This window comes from Notechis scutatus, chromosome 9 (assembly GCF_049901735.1).
Source record: "Notechis scutatus isolate UNSWTSFEM ecotype Mainland chromosome 9, rNotScu1.2, whole genome shotgun sequence".
Lineage (NCBI taxonomy): Eukaryota > Metazoa > Chordata > Lepidosauria > Squamata > Elapidae > Notechis > Notechis scutatus.
The window spans coordinates 10,438,113-10,460,147 of NC_142017.1; the positions used below are offsets into that span (position 1 = coordinate 10,438,113).

The 22,035-nt window shown below is 40.2% G+C and overlaps 1 protein-coding gene and 1 long non-coding RNA gene across 2 annotated transcripts; one reads left to right on the forward strand and one right to left on the reverse strand.

The window, feature by feature from the left end:
- Positions 1-4,710: 4,710 nt before the first annotated feature.
- LOC148129825 (uncharacterized) lies at positions 4,711-14,689 on the reverse strand. The gene is given in 7 exon segments (XM_087971559.1): positions 4,711-5,461; positions 6,767-6,877; positions 10,668-10,826; positions 11,250-11,368; positions 11,371-11,436; positions 14,081-14,132; positions 14,520-14,689. Coding segments are annotated over 7 exon segments (774 nt in total). The 5' UTR covers positions 14,667-14,689; the 3' UTR covers positions 4,711-5,341.
- On the forward strand, positions 12,339-21,191 carry LOC148129826 (uncharacterized). Its single transcript, XR_015750638.1, has 3 exons — positions 12,339-12,518; positions 17,560-17,698; positions 21,027-21,191. It is a non-coding gene; the product is annotated as an uncharacterized LOC148129826 (long non-coding RNA).
- Positions 21,192-22,035: the final 844 nt, after the last annotated feature.

Below are 22,035 nucleotides of genomic sequence, written 5' to 3' on the forward strand. Positions count from 1 at the left end.
ATCTATTCTCAGATACAGATAGGTAATTTGGAATATAGATAGATGATAGATGATAGATAGATAGATAGATAGATAGATAGATAGATAGATAGATAGATAGATAGATAGATAGATAGATAGATGTAGATGTAGATGTAGATGTAGATGTAGATATAGATATAGATATAGATATAGATATAGATGATATCAATATAGATATAGAAAAGCCTCCTTTTGGGTATGCTTATTTCAAATCTTGTTTTCATTGGTTGGACTAGAAAGAAGTTCAGGAGTTGAGACCAAACAAATAATTCCATGCTGATTCCATCAAATGTCCCAGTTTCTCATCTCCTTTTTCTGCAGGATTCTGTTGGAAGAGTTGCAACCAGAAGAGAATTAATGAAGGATGGGACACCTATCAACCATTAACACTAAAATTTGCTTTGACTGTTAGGAGGAGAATTGGTATTGATGTTTGGCAGTAGACAACCAAGAAATTCTGGCTTGCTTGTGATTTAAGCATCATAAAAACCCCAGGAAACAAATAAGTATGAATGTAAATTCTTTTACAAAGTTTTATAAAGTTTATAATATTTTATTTCATATTTAGTCATTTATAACATTTCCATTATTTTTACACTGAAGAAGGATGATTAAGGTACATAAAAGATGTCCTAGAATGAAAGCATTGGAAAAATGTTTTCATTACCAATCATTAGATATATTGTTTACTTATTGGCTTACGTGAAATGTTTATGTCTCATGTGTCATTGTAAGCATAATAATGTATTGGATTACAATAAAATACAGCATAATAAAGCAAATTAGATATCAGGAATTAAAATTTGACTGCTCTGTCTTGGGCTCTTCCCTTTAAATAAATTTAATAAGTGTCCAATTATTTCCAAGCAACAATAATGTTGGCAAGTTCTATCAAAACAATTATTTGGGTTTTGGCCATAGTGTCAACTTCGATACTCTTACACTGAACTGAATAAACATTCCCTATTTGTTAGAGGTACCACATACGCTTTGGAACTGCAAGTTATCCAGGAAGGTTGTTAGGTATCTTGTTTGGTTCTCTGGTATTTCAAAATAATCCAAGACAAGTTTTTTCTTTTCTTGGGCAGGAAGGTAAACCAAGCCCGGAAAATTGCCAGAATCACCATAACAGTCCTTCAGTCCTGTTCTAGAAGGTGGCCCTAGTAGATACCACACATGATGTTCTCAAAGTTATTATCATTTGATGGGCAGTTAATCAACCCAAAGCAGCATTTTTCTTCTGCCTTAGAGAAATTCTGAAATATTTCCTTTGGGGCCATGACATTACTGGGGTGGTTTGATGGTTTCAGTAAATAAATTTTCCAAACTTCAAATAGTTCAAGGTGTTTCACGCAGAGTGTTCCAATGAAACAAGCTTTTTTTTTTTTTGTGGTGTAGAAAGTTAGCACCCACCCCTCTCCTAGGAGAATGGAATATTTTGAGAAATATTTAAAAAGCAGAATATTATATTTCCCTGGATGAGAAATGGAGAAACATGCTCTTGGAAAGCAGCCCCCACCTGTCTCAATAGCCCTCAGCAGAGATAGCGAGATAGCTAGTCCATTCCTAAGCAAATACCCTCACCCCAGATCCAACAAAGATAGGAATTGCCCAAAGCCCCTTCCTTGCATCATCTCAGTTGCACCATTCCCAGCAAGCTTTAACCAAACTTAGCTCAGACAAACACCTAGGATTTGTCCATGGCCCCATGGGAGTCAGACAACAGCCAATAGAATATACGTTCTTGCACAGGAACAGGAAGTCCAAGTACAAAGCCCAAGATAATGTATAAATACCCCACTCTCTCAACTCCATGTGGTCAGTTGCACCAGAACCATGGGCTTGATGGTTCTGCTTCACCATGAAACAATTTTTCCAGTTAACCTCCCTGTTTCCACTGTCTTTCTCCTGGCTTGGAACTGAACCAGATGGATATTTCTTCCAACAGGGGTCTGAAGTACCCCTGGAAACCTTAGGAATGCTTCCAATTCAGAGATCATTCCCCCACCCCAGGAGAAACAGCAGGTGGTATGGCGTGATCCAGCGGGAACAAAACATTTCAGAAATCTTCAGAAGATTCCACTCCTAATCCGATGAATCTTGCCCACACTTGTTTTCTGATTGTTATACGGAGCTTGTGTTTTTTCTCTCCAGTTCATTTACCAGTTTGTTTCCCATGTCAGTCTGCACCCACCCAGGGTGCAATGTAACGCACAGGATCTCATCTTTGGCAAAGTGCATGGACTGGCATCGAGTCAGCATGTTCAGAGCAGACTGAGAAGGAGACAAAAGAAGGAGGAAATCAATGAGTGGTTCATCTGAGGATTCAGGGATGCCAGCCCTTTCACGGGTAGCTTCTGTAACTGAAAGTCTGCCTTGGTCAATATGTTGAACACCCCACAAAGGCCTGCAAAAGATAAGAACATTAACGTATCGGTAAAGATATGCTATCATCTCCTCCCACTCGTTTCTCCCAGGTATGACTCACTTCTTCCCCTCCCTCAATCCTGTTGGCAGTGGCTCCATATTGATTGACAGAAGGAATGTCTTTTCAGGACCTTACGGGAACCTACTAAGTAGACCTTCTCTGTCCATGTTTGATGAAAGGTATTACACCCGGAAAGCTTAAGGTTCCTCCTAACCTCATATTTTTTGATAGACACCCCGGAGTATTTTCAGCACCCTCAAAGTCCTGCTTATTGAGTTGACCATCTCCTACTTGGCAGGAGGGAGGGGGGGAGGGAGGAGGGAGGAAGGAAGAATTTTCACACCTGTGAGTTATGACAATTTATAGAAAATTTCCCTTATTTTGCTTTTATCTTAAGAAAACTTTCCTACTATCTACGAATTACAACAGTACTTAAGATTTATATACTGCTCCATAGTACTTTGCTTACAACGCTCTTTGAGAGGTTTACAGTGTGAGCATCTTGTGAAAGGTTTTCTTGTGGGCCTCTAAACCAAGAATGAATAAGGCTTGATGAAAATTCAAACGATATTTTTAAAAGATCCTCTGCATCCAAATTTGCCTGGGCATGTTTTCTTCAGTATGCCAAGTTCCGGTAGGCCTACCACAAGTGATTCTTGCTTTACCTCTTCTAGAAGCTCAAAAGGTAGAAAATCAAGCCAGCCATTTCTATGCCTTAAAACCAGCTGTGCCTTTACATTTGGAAGGGCATGCCTGGAATTGTGAGTATTATATAAGCTTACATTAAGAGTTTATGAAGTTGAAAGCTCAGTAGACAGAGACCTCTGTGATACTCTTCTTTATGAACGAGCAAAAAGGTTGCTCTGTGCAACTTCATAGAATCTGCCTGAATGTAAACGAATAATGAATATCCCTGTATGTGTGTAATTAGCATCATGTTAATTAAAACCATACTTGTTATCTAGATGTTCTCCTTCAGTGCATACGAAGCAGGAATGAATTCGTTGCAAGTGTAGGAAGTTAGCACTCACCCATCCTAGAAAATTGAAATATCCTAGGAAATATTTAAAAAGCAGAATATTTTCCCCCTAAAAAGAGTAGAAACTCAAGAGTAGAAACACCTCAGAAGCAGAAGCGCACCCCCACCTTTGTTAATGGGTGGGCCATTAAGGCCTTGGCCAGAATACTTTACATAACAAAGATCTCCAGGTAAAGGTATAGCAATTGTCCAAGAGCCCTTTCAGTGCATCATCATCCAGCAAGGCTGAACCAAGCCTGGAGCTCAGGAAAGCCTACAAAGTTAGCTAAGACCCCCGCCCCTGGGAGTCTGACAGCCAATGGGATACATTCCTTGCACAGGAACAGGAAACACTAAGGTGTATATATAAGAGGGTATATATAAGGGTCTCTCAACATCTTGGTCGGCCTTCTTGATCTTTTCCTTCACCTTGAAGCATGTGGTCATCCTTTTCACTTTGGAGGTTCAAGCCATGTGGTCCTGCTGTCCACCATTAAACCATCTTTCCTAACAGCCTCCATGTTTCCAGTGTCTTTTTCTCTGAATCCAGAAGGATATTTCTTCCAACACAAGAAAGATACATACCCAAAAATATATGTTGGGTCACTTTTGTTCTAAGTGATTTTTTATTTTTATTTTTTGCAGAAAGAAACAGAATTGATTAAATGCATTTGTCAATAGAGTATTAGGGCATTTGGTAAAGCATTTCTCTAAAAAAACAGATTTAAGAAACTAATCGCTTAGGTTACATTAAAGGTTTATTATATTGCATGGAAAATTGATATAAAAAATGGCTGTGTTTTTATATGCTTTTTAAAACATAGCTTTTGCTTGTTCGTTCAATAGATGAGACCAGCATGGCAGAAAATATGGCTTTTCGCCTGCATCAAATTTGAACCTGTCTTGAGGTTGTAGCCCCAACAGTGCTACTTCAACCAATTCTCCGCCCTAAGACTTCGCTCTGGCATGTGTGCTCTTTCCAGAGCATTATTCCCAATTGCAATGAAGTCAGGAATTTCCCGTTGGTGTAGTTTAGATTTCTGGGGGTAAAAATTATCTTCAGCTTGCAGGACAGAAGTGGATGCTTTTGCAGTCTTCTGCAGTGACATCTAGAAGATCAGAACAGATCAAACAGGGCCTGAAAGACCCTGAGTGAGCAAGGTTTTATGGACACCAGACAGAGTAACTCAAGAAAGCGAGAATTGAAACAGGATACAATATGCACTGAAGACAGAAAGCTGCATTGCCTTTGGTGAAAACATCCTTCTGCAGTACTATGGAGCAGATTTTATTTATTTATTTGTTTGTTTGTTTGTTTGTTTGTTTATTTGTCAATTGCTTACAAGATAATAGGTATAAGTAAAAACATAGTTATGAATACATGGATACATATAAGAAAAATAAAAAAAGAAAAGAAACAATAGGACAGGGACGGTAGGCACGTTGGTGCGCTTATGCACGCCCCCTACAGACCTCTTAGGAAAGGGGTGAGGTCAATAGTAGACAGTCTAAGGTTAAAGTTATTGGGGTTTGGGGAAGAAACCACAGAGTCACGTAGAGGATTCCAGACATTGACCACTCTGTTGCTGAAGTCATATTTCCTGCAATCAAGTTTGGTGCGATTAACCTTGAGTTTGTATCTATTGTTTGCTCTTGTGTTGTTATGGTTGAAGCTGAAGTATTCATTGACAGGTAGGACATTGCAGTAGATAATTTTATATACTTTTCTTAGATCGGACCGGAGACGGCGTAGTTCTAGGTTTTCTAGGTCTAGAATTTCAACTCTGGTGGCATAAGGTATTTTGCAATGAGTAGAGAAGTAGAGAACTCTTCTTCTGAAATATTTCTGGACTTTGTCAACATTCTTGGTTATCTCACCAAGGAATAAGATTCCCTTCCCAGTTAATATATGTGCCATGATCTTTCTCAGAGAGACGGCCAAGGGTGTTCAGAGTAGCTCGCAAACTCTGCTCTATTGTCAGTGGGGGTGATCCCTGGGAAAAAAATAGACAAAGGATAAAAGAGATTCATGGTGGAAAAAATAACATCTACAAGGCCAGGTAACATAAAGTGGCAGTGAATTACTTAACAGCCATGAAATCAAAACAGAAGATCAGTCCTGAAAGAGATTCTATCTGGATTCCATTCTCCAACTGTTTAAAAATTTTATTTTTAAAAAAAGCAGTAGAAAAAACAAAACCCAAGCCATCTGCATTTCCCATCAATTATTTATGGCAACTGTGCAATGAAATCTTTGTCTAGAAGCAGATTTCGTTTTCAGGATGCAGCAAACTTTGCATTACTCCTTTGCATTACTCCAGTGTTAACTGATATTGTTAGGGTTGTGCAGAATTGTTGATCTGGGAAATGCAATATTCTGAAGAATTCTGAAATATTTCCTTTGGGGCCATGACATTACTAGGGTGGTTTGGTGATTTCAGTAAATAAATTTTCCAAACTTCAAATAGTTCAAGGTGTTTCACGCAGAGTGTTCCAATGAAACAAGCTTTTTTTTTGTGGTGTAGAAAGTTAGCACCCACCCCTCTCCTAGAAGAATGGAATATTTTGAGAAATATTTAAAAAGCAGAATATTATATTTCCCTGGATGAGAAATGGAGAAACATGCTCTTGGAAAGCAGCCCCCACCTGTCTCAATAGCCCTCAGCAGATGTCAACAGAGATTAGGAAATAGCTAGTCCATTCCTAAGCAAATATCCTCACCCCAGATCCAACAAGGATAGGAATTGCCCAAGGCCCTTTCATTGCATCATCTCAGTTGCACCACCCCCAGCAAGCTTTAACCAAACTTAGCTCAGACAGATTCCTAGGATTTGTCCATGGCCCCATGGGAGTCAGACAACAGCCAACAGAATATATGTTCTTGCACAGGAACAGGAAGTCCAAGTGCAAAGCCCAAGATAATGTATAAATACCCCACTCTCTCAACTCCATGTGGTCAGTTGCACCAGAACCATGGGCTTGATGGTTCTGCTTCACCATGAAACAATTTTTCCAATTAACCTCCCTGTTTCCACTGTCTTTCTCCTGGCTTGGAACGGAACCAGATGGATATTTCTTCCAACAGGGGTCTGAAGTACCCCTGGAAACCTTAGGAATGCTTCCAATTCAGAGATCATTCCCCCCACCAGGAGAAACAGCAGGTGGTATGGCGTGATCCAGCGGGAACAAAACATTTCAGAAATCTTCAGAAGATTCCACTCCTAATCCGATGAATCTTGCCCACACTTGTTTTCTGATTGTTATACGGAGCTTGTGTTTTTTCTCTCCAGTTCATTTACCAGTTTGTTTCCCATGTCAGTCTGCACCCACCCAGGGTGCAATGTAACGCACAGGATCTCATCTTTGGCAAAGTGCATGGACTGGCATCGAGTCAGCATGTTCAGAGCAGACTGAGAAGGAGACAAAAGAAGGAGGAAATCAATTAGTGGTTCATCTGAGGATTCAGGGATGCCAGCCCTTTCACGGGTAGCTTCTGTAACTGAAAGTCTGCCTTGGTCAATATGTTGAACACCCCACAAAGGCCTGCAAAAGATAAGAACATTAACGTATCGGTAAAGATATGCTATCATCTCCTCCCACTCGTTCCTCCCAGGTATGACTCACTTCTTCCCCTCCCTCCATCCTGTTGGCAGTGGCTCCATATTGATTGACAGAAGGAACGTTTTTTCAGGACCTTACGGGAACCTACTAAGTAGACCTTCTCTGTCCGTGTTTGATGAAAGATATTACACCCGGAAAGCTTAAGGTTCCTCCTAACCTCATATTTTTTGATAGACACCCCGGAGTATTTTCAGCACCCTCAAAGTTCTGCTTATTGAGTTGACCATCTCCTCATTGGCAGGAGGGAGGGAGGGAGGAGGGAGGGGGAAGAATTTTCACACCTGTAAGCTATGACAATTTATAGAAAATTTCCAATATTTTGCTTTTATCTTAAGAAAACTTTCCTACTATCTACGAATTACAATAGCACTTAAGATTTATACACTGCTCCATAGTACTTTGCTTACAACGCTCTTTGAGAGGTTTACAGTGTGAGCATCTTGTGCCAGGAAGTTTTACAAATAATAAGTGTGCCTGACGTTTATATCAAGTTTAAGACACTCATTGCTCTATTTGTTGCACTATTTTCTCAATTCTTCAGAAGGGAAAACATGCAAACGGTTTATATCTTTTCATGTTCTGCTTTGGAATGTGGGAGTTCAGAAAGGTCTTACTGTGGGCCAGGACCTCTCCTTAGAAACAACAAATTGGTTATTGCTTGTTTCTTGCAAAAAACACATGGTTGAATTGCATCCAGTCTCTCGCCTCCACATACACTGACAGAAGCTCCTTGCCAAAACTACGGTCACAAGCCACGGTCATCCCCATCTTCAAAAAGGGAGACCCAAGCCTAGTTGAAAATTACAGACCAATCTCCTTATGCTGCGTCACCTGTAAAGTCATGGAATCAATTATTAGCCACTCCATCATACCCCACTTAGAGACAAACAACCTACTCTCTAATAAACAATTTGGTTTCAGAAAAAAACTATCCTGTAATCTGCAACTCTTACACTGCAAAAACATATGGACTACACAACTCGATCAAGGCAAAGCAATAGATGCAATCTACATAGATTTCTGTAAAGCCTTTGATTCAGTGGTATACGACAAACCACTCCTAAAACTAAAATCTTATGGTATCTCTGGACACCTGCATAACTGGATAGAAGCATTTCTGTCAAACAGACAACAAATGGTCAAAATTGGGAACGTCCTATCAAATTCTGTACCTGTCAACTGTGGTGTCCCCCAAGACAGTGTTCTAGGACCAACTCTCTTCATACTCTAACATAAATGACCTCTGTGATCATATTAAGAACAACTGCGTCCTCTTCGCTGATGATGTAAAGCTATTCAACACGACAGACAATACTGCTACCCTTCAAAAAGACCTCGACTATGTATCATAATGGTCAAGCAAATGGCAACTTCAAATCTCAACAAACAAATGCTCTGTCTTACATATTGGCAAAAAAAAATCAGAAAATAAAATACAGGCTGAATAGTCAAGAACTTGTTGATGATCCAAACTCTGTCAAGGACCTTGGAGTACTCATCTCTAATGATCTAAATGCTAGAGCCCACTGTAACTGCATAGCCAAAAAGGCATTAAGAGTTGTTAACCTAATCTTACGTAGCTTTTTCTCTGGTAATATTACACTACTAACTAGAGCATACAAAACTTTTGCTAGACCAATATTTGAATGCAGCTCATTAGTCTGGAACCCACATTACGTATCTGATATTAACACAGTTGAGAAAGTCCAGAAATATTTCACAAGAAGAGTTCTCCACTCCGCTACTCGTTGTAGAATACCTTATGTCACCAGACTTGAAATTCTAGACCTAGAAAACCTTGAATTACGCTGTCTTCAGTCTGATCTAAGTATGGTATATAAAATCATACATTGCAATGTCCTACCTGTCAATGAATACTTCAGCTTCAACCATAACAATACAAGAGCAAACAATAAATACAAACTCAAGGTTAACTGCCCCAAACTTGATTGCAGGAAATACGACTTCAGCAACAGAGTGGTCAATGTTTGGAATACTCTACCTGACTCTGTGGTTTTTTCCCCAAACCCCAAAAACTTTAACCTTAGACTGTCTACTATTGACCTCACCCCTTTCCTAAGAGGTTTGTAGGAGTCGTGCATAAGCGCACAAACGTGCCTACCATCCCTGTCCTATTTTTCTTTTAATTTTTTTTTTATTTTTCTTATATGTATCCATGTATTCATAACTATGTTTTTACTTATACCTATTATCTTGTAAGCAATTGACAAACCAAATAAAATAAAAAAACTAAAATAGAAGGCAAAACTCTAAGTTGCTAATGTGAGTTTTCCTTCCTCGTGGCCAGTGGTGGGATTCAATTTTTTTAACACTCGGTTCTGTGGGCGTGGCTTAGTTGGTGGGCATGGCTTGGTTGGTGGGCGTGGCTAGGTGGCAATGTGACTGGGGTGGGCAGGGCAGGTGGCCACGTGACTGGCAAACCAAATACACGTGGTCCTCACTTAATGGCCTGGACCAGCTCTCCCCACAGCTGTTCGCCCCTGAGGCTGCCCATGTGGTGAATCGGGGCTTCCAGGCTCTGCTTCCCGCAGCCGCCAACCAGCTGTTCTGCACTTGATCCAGGGGCGCCTTGCTAAAACACTCCCTCGTTCTCCTGGCAAAAGCAGTGGCTCCACGTATTCTCCAGTGACCTGTTTTCTCTGCCTTGCTTCTCTAGCTGGGGAGAGAGAGAGAGTCTTTCGCGGCACAGCAAAATTTAGCTTTGGGTCCCGCAAGTCCCGCTCTCATCGGGAAATGGCTCCGGGCAGCAGAAAGGAAAAGGATTCAACCTGTCTGCTTCTCTGCCACCTGGAGCCGTTTCCCGATGAGAGCGGGACTTGCGGGACCCAAAGCTAAATTTTGCTGTGCCGCGAAAGACTCTCTCGCTCTCCCAGCTAGAGCAGCAAGGCAGAGAAGCAGCTGCTGACCCAGAGACCCCATGAAGCCTCTCCACGTGTTCTGTGGCAACCTGTTCTCGACGGCAACGGCAAAAGGCAAGCGGGAGGGAGGTGAACGGCTAATGGCAATGGCAGCAAAAGGCGAGCAGGGGGGAAAGGTGAGCAGCAGTGACAGATACGCAACTGGGGCTTGTTTGCAGAGCCTGACTCACCGATCGTGAAGGCAGGCAGCAATGGCGGGCGGGCGAAGATGACGGCCAAGTGGCCTGGGAGTCAGGACTCAACCAGGACTGGCAGCAGTGGTGGCAGGTAGGCAACTGGAGCTTGCAGAGCCTCACTCACCCAGGGAGATCAGATCAGGTAGGGCTACAGCGGAAGGCAGGCAGTGACGGCGGGCGGGCGGGCAAAGGCAGGCTGCACACAGCGATGGCACACGGACAAGATAAGGAGTGATGGGGCAGGGCAAGGAGGAGCGGGCAGGGCAGGGCCAACCAGTGGCATGATTTGCCAGTTCTCCGAACTGTGCAGAATCATAAAAAATGGTTCGCCTGAACCGGTAGAATCTTACCCTGGCTCCGTGGTGTTCATATGTCCAGGATTGCCTGTAACTGAAAGTGAAACTGAAATTCTTACCCTTAACACTAATCATAACAAAAGCCCTTTTCCGCTAGCTTGTGCCTACCTTGCTGCAACGATAAGAGATCAGCTCATTCATATGCCAGGCAAAGAGGTTTGTCATGGAGCCGCACTCGCTAGTTATGTTGAGGATCGCTGCTTTGCTGCAGCTCATGCCTTTCTGAGGGCTTTTTTGGGATGCTTTCCTTAGCAAGGGAAGGAAGGCCTGGAGGAGGGAAGGGGGGGAAAAAACACAGACAAATGAAGGGCACCAACATATCTCTTAACCAATGAAAATCCACAATGCAAAGATGCAGCGGCTCCCCGATAAATGTCAGAAGAAATCGAACAGATCCACCCCACCTTCATCTCTGTTCCAACCAACCCGATCTTTTCATCCTCACTATATCCATAGCCTATCAGATATCTCTTGATTGTGCAATTATGAGGCAATTCTTTTGAAAAAAAATATCATGTGTTTATGCCCTGTTTAGGGGCTCCTGGTTTAGCTTTTTAACCTCACAATTGTGTGAGGTAGGAGTTTTCCTTAGTCCAGGACAAAATCCAAACTATCAAATAGCTGTTCTGCAGAATCCATCCATCCAAGTAGCCGATTTCCCCCCATAAAAGGACAATATATTATCCTTACCTGACTGACGATCATGGGCCCAATGACATTGGTTTTGTATACGTCCGACATGTTTTCGGGTGTTTCTGTCTCTACTGTGCTCAGTTTTAAAATCCCTGCATTGTTAACCAGCAGGTTAATCCGGCCCCCTTGAGATGTTCTGTGACTTTGGCTGCAGCAGCCTTAACGCTGCATGGATCATTTGTGTCTACAGGATGAAAAATAAATATGCATTATCCCATATCTGGCTTTGTACCCCAGTTCGGTCCTACTGAATTCCTTGATATTTTGCTGAATTTTTTTAAAAGGGGAGATTAATTTTATTACTGAGTGGTAATAATCAGGAGGCTGTGAGTTCAATCATAGGTGGAGGCAGATATTTCTCTCTCTGGCACACTGGGAATGTATCTGCTGAGGAAAAAACTCCACACTGGTGACAGGAGAGGCATCCGGCCAGTAAACATTCCTTCCTACAAGGGATTATGGGGGTGTTAAAATAGGATGATGATGTTTAGTCTCATTACTGCCAAGAAAAGTGCTTGTTTGATCATTTTTGAAACGTTCATTGATGGGAATCCAATAAGGAATTTATGTAGCCAAGAGGAAACCTTGCATGAAGCCATGGCTTATTTAAGCCAGGTTCTGCTGAGAAACTCACTCTAGTGTGCCAGCTGATCTGGTTTAAGTTAGTGTTGAAGAATACATCCATAAATGGTTTATGTAGACCATGGAGGTCGTACAGAAAGTTGCCTATCTTATCACCAGGAAAATTTACTTCTATGTCTGATATCCACTTTTTCTCCTTCCTTCAATTTTAATGTTACATCACTTAGTTAACACAGACGTATGTGTTGTGGCTCCGATTCCCGAGCCTGTGCTGTTAGAGGAAGAGGACTCGGAAGATGAGGAGGAGGAACTGGGAATGCCTTCCTCCCCAGGACCTTCCTCTCTGGCAATGCCTTCCTCCCTGATAATGCCTCAGGTTTCATCAAACAACCAAGAGGAACAGCCTGAGATTAATCAGGAGGAAGGCATATCGGAGCAGCCCCTGACAGGGAGTCAAGAGGAAGAAGGTTGGCTTGATCCTAGGCAGCATCGTAGGGAGAAACGTGAGCAGCAACGTAGGAGGCATGGGAGGGTCAGAGAGTGAGCTGAGTCATTGAGCCACACCCCACAGGGGATAAAAGTGGGTGTGTTGTCGGCTGGAACTTTGTATGGGATAAAGTTTGATCTTACTTCAGGTTTTTCTTTGTGAATGATTTTTGTGGTCTGCCTTGTAATTTTCTGCAAGTAGCTTTTTACTTGTTATCAGTTCGGGCTTGGCAGGCAGAGCGTGTTGGAATGCCAAAGACGTTATTAGTTCCAAAGAATTAACTCTGTGAAGTCCGAGCCAGCTTGCCTGCCTGTGTTTGTGTGAGTTTGTACTCTTTCATCTTTTAAGAAGAAAGGTGAGACAGAACATGTATGCATATTACATTTTTGTTGGTTTGGTGACTTCAGCAACAGAGTGGTCAATGCCTGGAATGCACTACGTGACTCTGTTGTTATATCCTCTAACCCCCACTCCTTTAACCTCAAACTAACCACTATTGACTTCACCCAATTCTTAAGAGGTCTGTAAGAAGCGTGCATAAGTGCAACATCGGGCCTACTGTCCTTGTCTTATTGTGCCCATTTATTGGTACCTATTTCCTGTATTCTTACTCATGTTTATACTTATACCTATTATCTTGTAAGCGATCGACAAATCAAATAAATAAAAATAAAAATAAATAAATAAATAAATGAAATAACTCTAGAATGTCATTTAAAAGATTAGAAAGATACAGCACCTGTGTGCTCATTATCCAATGTTGGAATGTACCAAGTTTATGCTTGAATATTAATTATCCAGTACATCTACTTAGCAAAATATTTGTTTCATTGTTTGGTAGGAGATCCAACACCATTCCTAGATTTTTGCCTAAACAATTCATTATATTTATTTATAAATATAATTTACATTCAACTTTATATGCTGCCCGTCCACTTTCCACAGTGGCTCTGGGTAGTTTATAATATTTGTAACTCTTGATTTACAGCTTAACATATCATACACGCCTATTAAATTGCAATTCACCCAATAAATCATTATCAAATAAGCGTGAGTTATTGCAGTAAGAGAACCACACCAATTTAATACACGCAGGTTATAAACTGTATCCGTTTGGCAATGGAAAAAATTAGCAGAAGCAAAGAAGATTAAATGACTTAACTGATGATGTGAGGACTTTACATGAAGTAGGGGGTACAGATATGTTGTTCAGAGAGTTATGTGACTCAGATGAGACTGAATGGCTAAAACCACAATGGTTCCAACCTTGTATTAATAAAATGTTGCACATAATATCCCCGCTAAGGCAAAAGCTGATTGGTACTGCTAGTCTTAACAACTGGGGCAAGAATGGTAGTAAAATGGGGCAAAACTCACTTAACAAATGTCTCACTTAACAACAGATATGTTGGGTTCAATTCAGAGGTGCTATTCAGCAGGTTCTGACCAGTTCTGGACAACCGGTAGCGGAAATTTTGAGTAGTTTGGAGAACCAGCAAATCCCACCTCCGACTGGAGATTTTATAGTATCCTTCCCCTGCCACCGCCCACCAAGCCACACCCACAGAACCGATGGTCAAAAAATTTGAATCCCACCATTGGATCAATTGTGGTTACAAGTCAAGGACTACCTGCACCAATGGTAAGGCAAGGCAACGTTTATCTGCTCTGAGGGAATTAATGCTTCCTTAACATGATCTAGTAATATCACACTACTAACTCAGCTAAACAGCCAAGGGGATTTTCAGTAAACACATACCCAATGTGATGATGACAATTTGTGGATGTTCAGCAGCCAAATTCTTCAGATCCTGAAAGGGAAAAAAAATCCACAAACTTAGCCTGGAGCAGCACATTTTGCAAATGGTTTATTTGAAATGGGATAAGAATTAAAAACAAAAGGTGATGAAATCTGACACAGGTTCTTAACATTTGCAAAGATGCAGCCATTGCACGTATCTTCCAATCCATTGATTGGAGAAATTCGTCTCCCATTATTTGCCTCTCCCGAATTCTGCAAAATAGAAGCATCCTAAATACATTTTAAATATAACTAGCCTTCATTTAATAAACTGGTATATCTTTATCTCTAACCTTGCCTGCACTGTCACCACCTCCTAGAAGACAAGCAAATTTCCGTTAAAGAAAAAAAAATCTTTGTTCTTCCCACCAAGGGCTGAAGGCACCTCGGGCCTCACCTGAGCACCAGATCCGGCTGAGTCCCAGCAAGTGGCAAAGATCCATTTTGGAGGGTTGCTCTTCCCTGCCAGCTGCTTGACCAGCTCCAGGCCAAGTCCCCGATTGGAACCGGTCACCAGAATGCTCTGTGGATTCAGTTGTTCCATCTCTCTTGCCAGCCCAGGCTGACTAAGAAGCGACTTTTATGCGCTCCCTTAATTATGGCCTCACGTGTCAGTTCATTCCTGGTCACTCCGTTCAGGTTACAACATTTGCAAACATTTTGTCTGAAAGAAATTAGGAAATGGGTTTTTGTCCAATCTTACAGCACAGCAAATTCCTTCCTTTCTTTTTTCCCAATTCTAACCAGCTATTTGTTTCTCTTTTGCTAAGTTCAGTGGGAATATTTTTATTGAAATAATATCTTATCTACGTTTTCTGCCCTGAACAAAAGCTCTAAAAACAACAAAATCCATCAAATCCTTGCAGGAAAATGAAATGAGAAGCTGGGACCCTGTATGGAGTTGGTTGGTTTTAGCCTGAAAATCTGAATGTTTTATAGATTAAAATAATATCTATTCTCAGATACAGAGAAATAATTTGGAAGGTATATATATATATGAAAAGCCTCCTCTCTGACATGCAGGGCTTGTGAAATGGATTTCTATTTCTATATTCTGTCCTCTTATCCAAAAGAGGGTTGCCGGATCATGTGAGAAAAAAAGCAAAAGAGCTGTTTGTTAATAATATCCCTCCTTTCAAATCTTGTTTTCATCGGTTGGAACAGAAAGAAGTTGCTAGTGTAAAGTTTGGGTATAACTTAAGATCATGATGTGCCAAAAATGAACTTAAGCAGAGACTTTGAAGAACAAAATCTAACTTTTATTGATCAATAAAAGAGTAAGACCTCTCCCCACATACACACAAGATAGATATGTGAGGAAAGTTACAAAACATATACAGCAAGTAGAGTCTTCTTATACTTTTAAAATCCTTACAAGTAGAGTAACTGCATTGTAAACACTCTAACTTAGATTTACATCTTTCTTGCAAAAGACAAATGCCCTTCTGGTTTTGTTTATCTTTCATTATCCCTTCTCCTATTTTCCTGCTAATTGATCACTTAAGAGGGCTATTAACAGCATGATTCAAAAGTGTGGATATCTCCAGATGGAGGAGTTTGCATGCCCATAGAAGTACGTTTCATTCTCAGGGGTGTGAAACATAAACCAGAGGGATTCAGATTGATTTAGATGGGGGTAATCATGTGTCTCAATAGGAGAGGGGTGTAACTGATTGCATTTGTTATTACTAGGTTTACAACACGTGAAAGGTTAGAGAAATATTTTCCACAACAGCAAGATAAGAAATGCCTATAGAGTAACTCTCTACTTAATGCTATAATATATTTTATTTCTTTATTTATTACCCTTACACTAGCTTAGACCCTAACAAACCACATTGTGCTCAACCCAGTTCAATCTCATTGAGTCCTAGCTGGACCCCAATCTCTCCACGCCAGTTATATAAGTTAACTTGGCTCCAGTCTTTGGTTCTTTGGACAAGAGAAGGGGGAAAAAAAGATGATTGGCCATCACCCAAAGGCTCAGGTCATATTCTATTGCGTTAAGTGTGTGGGGAGGGATTCATTTTTGGCATTTTCAATGGTGAATGTTTACTCCTCTAAAGGATATTTGCTTCGCTTCCCGCCCTGAAAAAAAAAAAAAAGCTTATAAACAAGTTGGTAAATCCATTTAAACAGACAAACCAGATCTCGTTTGAAAACCTCAGGGAATGAAACCATGGATGAGATATTTACCTTGCTTTCTCCATAACAGGCTGCATTGTAGGATTCAGGTTTAATGAAATAAGATGCTTCTTGGTTCACAATAAATAATAGGGTGTATGCTTTCTTAATGTTGAATGTCTATTGATCTGTTTGTCTGCCTCCCAACCTGAAAAATCAGTGCAACTGGGGAGGGAAAGTTGCCTGCTCTGTGTGTAGAAAAGGATTTAGACATTCAAACCATGGGTTGTTGCAGGGGTGGGACTTCACATTTTTTTTACTTCATTCAGGGAATTGCTGCTTCCAACCAGTTGCTAAACCAACACAAACTCTTGGATCTCCAACTTCTTAAAGAGGGAACTCAGGGGAAAAAAACCCACTTTGGGTTGCCCACAATTGATTTTGACTTCTCAGTATTCAATCTATTCATTCTTTCTTTCTATATAATATTTATACATTGTCAATTCTAAGTGCACAGAATTAAAATTACATTTTGATTATAATAAAAGACAATGTCCTAAACACAATGCTATGGGGACTACAATTAATTTGGCTGCTTGTCGTAAACTTTTGAATGTCTAAATTTTAGCAATTTTAGCCTAAATCATACTTTCTAGGAAAAAAATAACATTATCAAAAGCATGATCTGTCTTTCATCTCTCTTGTCTAAAATGGATTCTTTACATAAAGTCGGATAAACAGTTCACCTATTTAACAATGTTTGTCCCCCCCCTCCTGCAGAAATAAAGTTGTCCAAAAATACCAGTTAGAATCTATTTTCAGAATTATTTTGAAACAGTCTAAGATGGACTTATTAGAGCAGGGCTGCCAAACTCCCAGCCCATGGTAAGGATGCTTCATGCGCTGGCCACACCCACACCCAGTTTAGAAAAGGTGGGGGAAAGTCCCGATACATCATGTGATGCAGCCATGATGACATGAGTTTGACACCCCTGTATTAGACCTAGTCTGGTGGGATGTGATGAAGAGGCAGATCTCATGGAGGGAGTGCTGTGCAATGGAGAGGAGTTAAGAAGGGACAGATATTATCTGTGAGAGAAAGAGGGTGAAGACAGAGCCTCCTTAATAGTTCATAGAGTATATTGTACACCAGGGGTCTTCAACCTTGGCAAGTTTAAGACTTGTGGACTTCAACTCCCAGAATTCCTGAGCTAACATGACTGGAGTCTTAAAGCTCTCAAGTTTGAAGACCCCTGTATGCAGACTTACACAGTTGAGTCCTCAGTCTGACAAGATTTTTCTTTTCCCTATAGGTATGAAACAATAAAAAACTCAGTTTGGAAGAATTGCCACATGTCATTCTTAGATTTAAGCCTGACAACCAGCAAGAATCTGAATTTCAGTGGATAATGTGATAGCGAGAGAGAAGAGAACTTCTAGCAAGCCATTCAGGTCAGTGTCTATAAAGTAAATAGTCCATAAACATATTTCTTCTACGGAGGGCGGGGGAGTCACATTGAATAAGGAGACAGTATGTATTGGTCTTCAAAAGCAGTGTTGCTCGGGACTTCCGGTTTGTTGGCTTCGCGAGCGGCAGGGATTCGCGGCTGCGCGATCCTGCTGCGCTAGCCATTTTTGGGGCTCCGATCCGGACGGGTGCGGAGCTAGGCTGCCCTGCAGGGGCAGCTGAAGGTAGGGGGATCCAGAGAGGGGTTTGGGGGTGTTGCAGACCCCCTCCCGGCCGGCAGAACCCCTTTTCCCAAGACGGTGCAGCGGCTCCGCAATGGCCGCCACAAAGAAGCTGGCAGCCGGGTAAGAATGCGCAGGAGGAAGTGGAGAAAGTGTTCAAAGGAGAAAGTTTTTCTTGGTTCCTAGGACTCTAAGACATATTTAACAAAATTCCTGAAAAGTATGACTTTCTGAATGATACCTTCGAGAAGAGGAAAAAGCGGCAGTTTGATGGTGCTGAAAGGAAAGCTTACCCTCTTTTCCTACAGAATAAATAAGTGAATATTAAGAAACCTATTTTTTTAGGTGAAAATTGGCTTTAAGCGATGAGTGGGAGAGAGAGGACTAAAAAAAATTTGTATGCTAAGACTTTGTTGGAGGAGATGCCTTAAGGATTGAAAGACTAAAATATATTGCAATAAGATTTTAAGAAACAGATGTGGACTTTCTTTTCTTTGATTGATACTACCCTAGGAGGAGAAAGTGAGAACTCTGCCTTGGTTTGGACTGATTGATAACTTTGGGACTGTTTTATTTTTCCTTTGGAATATTCTGATTGTTGTAAGAAGAAAGAAGGGGAAAAGAAAAGAAAAGATTTATAATGGCTCTTTCTATTGAGGAACTGAGAAAAGATTATGAACAAGCAAAAAAAAAATGGTAAAGCTGGTTTGAAAGAAGCCTTCCTTTTTTTAGAAATGGCGCTTATTAACTATCAACAAACATTACAACAGATAAAGACAGCAGAAGAAGAAGAAGGAGAGGAAGCCATCTTTAATAAATCTCAGAACTCGACCAAGAAAGAAGGAAGAGGGAAAGGAAGAGAAATAAAGGACTTAAGATTTAAAAACATTTAAGAAAGGGAAAATAAGGTGCAAAATCAATATAATGATAGTAAACAAAAGGGAAAAGGAATACGACAGAGAAGGGAAGCCAGTGAGGCAGAGGCTAGAAGAAGGGGGGTAGAAAGGTTTGTTGGGAGAAGAAAGAAAGGGAAAAGATGGAGAAAAGCTACAAAGTTTTGAAACTAAATAGGAAAAAGGAATCTTTTAGGGATAAAGGATAAAGTATAATTTCTTCAAAGAGATTTTGCAAGGTACATAAGATGATATTGTAGTATTGTATTAGAAATAGAAAACTTAAATGGCTTAAGAGTTGATAAGAGATTAAAATGTTGAAATGTTTAATAATGATTGGTTTTAAAATTTAATAATATGAGGGAGGTATAGAATATTGAGTTTTAATTAAAGAGTTTAATATTATGGTATTGATGTTATTATAAAATTTTTATTATAGTATTTGTTCTTAATATTTAGATTTATTGTTTAACTATGTATTTAATTATTTTGGATGTACTATTCAGATAGAATGTACCAAGCAAAATCGGATTGGGTATTTGGCGTTATTTTAAAGATTAACTTGATTAATTTAGTGGGGAGATAGAAAGGCATCATACTCTGATTAGTGATTTCAGGAGAAATTTCTTTTTTTTATAAGGAATGAGACAAAGGTACAATAAAGAATGGACAAAAGATACAAATATAATGACTTAAATTAAGATGATTAATTAAGATAGAATTAAGAAGAGTGAAATATGTGGAGAAGTTAATATAGAAGACTTAGAATGGTAAATAAAATAAGTAATGATATGTAAGATGAGCATGAATATAGTTGAAGTCCCTGAAGAGAGAGATACCTGGGTCCAAGTTACTTTCCAAAAAGATTTTTTTTATGTTTTGTGTATATGTTTTTTTTTTCTGGGGAGAATTAATAAAACCTTGCAGAAATATAGAATGAGAATAATAGTAACTAAGTCAGAAAGAAATAGATGAAATAATAATAATAAAATTGAATAAGAGTAAAGAGAAATAAAGAGAAATTGGATAAGAGGTTTTTGTATGTTTACATGGAAATGGTTTAAAACAGAATTATAGTTTATCTGACTTGTTAAATTTATAATGGAAAAAGGTTTAAACATGTAATGGATAATGATGACTTGTGTGTTTTGAAAATTAATAAAACTTGTTTTTTTTTTTTAAAAAAAAGCACTGTTGCTCAACTTCGGCCCCAGAATTCCCCAGCCAGCAAGACTAAGAGGTCAAGCTGCCAAGGTAGTTTAGATGCTTATTGACATCACAGGTAACCATCTCCTCAAATTATTGCAACCAGACGAATGAAGAAAGATCCAGCCTTGTAAACTAAGAGTTAAATTGGATCTTAAAGCTTGTTGAGGTTTGTGTAATCTTTTGTTCCTCCGTTAATACATCTAATTAGAGAAGTTTCTTTAAGTGTACTTAGATGTCAACAACTTGGTATGTAAGTTTAGATCTTGGCAGTTTTGAACATGAATGTGCTTATGGACTCCTCCCGCCAAGCTCCTTGCTTCACCTGAGTAGCAGTTTTGAATTAGTCTCGCCAAAAAGGTGAAACATTTTGTGAGGAGGAAAGCTATCTATATACTATTGACTTTGGAAAAGCACATGCTGTATGTAAGTTGATCATACCTGGTCTATAAAGGGCTATATGACCACTAGAGGGCAACAGAGGGAATGCTTCAGAATCTTTTTGCTGCCAACCGGTGGTTGTCTAGATTTTTGCAGCCCGGATATGATCAATCTAATTTATAATGTGCTCATAAATTTCCAAATGTGCCCAGAGGCCTAAACACAATGAATACGGCATGCCCATCTCAGAGTTTTTTGGCAGTAATACCAAAAATGTGACAATTTATATTTCACTTTGTCATTACATAAGCTCAACTTCTGGCAAGCAGCGCAGAAAAAAAATCAGAATTGTTTCATAACTAGCATTAAAGACAGGCAACACATCCTAAGGCTATTACCCAAAATGATTTAAGCCAGCACTCTGACATCTGGTTCAAACAAAAGACAGGCTCTGCCTTTTGAATGTCTCTCTGGTATATTTTCCAGATGCTGTTTTTCTAAATGTTTTGTTTTTTTCTTACACCAAGCTGGTGTGCTTTGGATTAAACAAATCTCCGTGCATTTTCGATTAATATCCTTCACCTGGCATTATGTTATCCTCCCTTTCTTAGGACGGCTGCCAGTTTTGTATATTCTGAAACATATAAGTGATGGTTTATTTTCTTCTCTCACTGAAAGAGCTTTTAGAAACATAAAACCTTTCTGGCTCAAGCTATAATTTGTTAAGGGAATATCTGTGTGAAAGAACACATTACATAACTACAAATAAAGCCTTCCCCCACCCCTTCCAAAAAGGCCGCTGGACCTGAAGCTTCTAAAGTCCTTGTCCTGCCCAAAAGATTAACAATAATCATAAGTACATTTCATGGAAAAGAATGAATTACGGGTAGACCTCGATTAACATGGTCACATGATCAACATTCAGACCCTGGGCAACTGACTCATATGAAGGATGGTTGTAGGTCCTGTGATCACCTTCTATGACCTTCTGGCAAGCCAACTCAATGGGGAAGCCAGATTTACGTTACAATCCATGTTACTAACGTAACTGCCGTGCTTCTCTTAACAACGGTGGCAAGGAAGGTGGTAACATGGGACAAAAACCCACTTAACAACTTTATCACTTAGCAACAGAAATGGGGGGCCCAATGGTAGCCCTGCGTTACACAAAGGACCTTGGGGGAAAAGAATGTGACCTGACATCCTTGGGGTAATAAGTCCCATTGTTCTCATCCAGATAATTATGACGGCTGGGTTTGAAAGCAGCTGTATCCTGAATATTAACGACAATGTACAATAGCATTGTGAGAAGCATGCTTAAAAGGTTTACAACCAATAAGCAATTAGCATGCCCGATTGTTGCATTTCTACTTTGGTTGTTAACAATTGCATCTGCAACCGAGTGTCTACATCTGCTTCTGACAAACTTCCCCTCAGTATCCTGGCCAGTGGTGGGATTCAAATTTTTTTACTACTGGTTCTGTGGGTGTGGATTGATGGACGTGCCTTGGTGGGTGTGGCTTGGTGGGCATGGCAGGGGAACGATACTGCAAAATCCCCATTCCCTCCCCACCCCACTAACCTGCTTTCCAGCTCTGTTCTCCTGTGCAGGGCAACAAA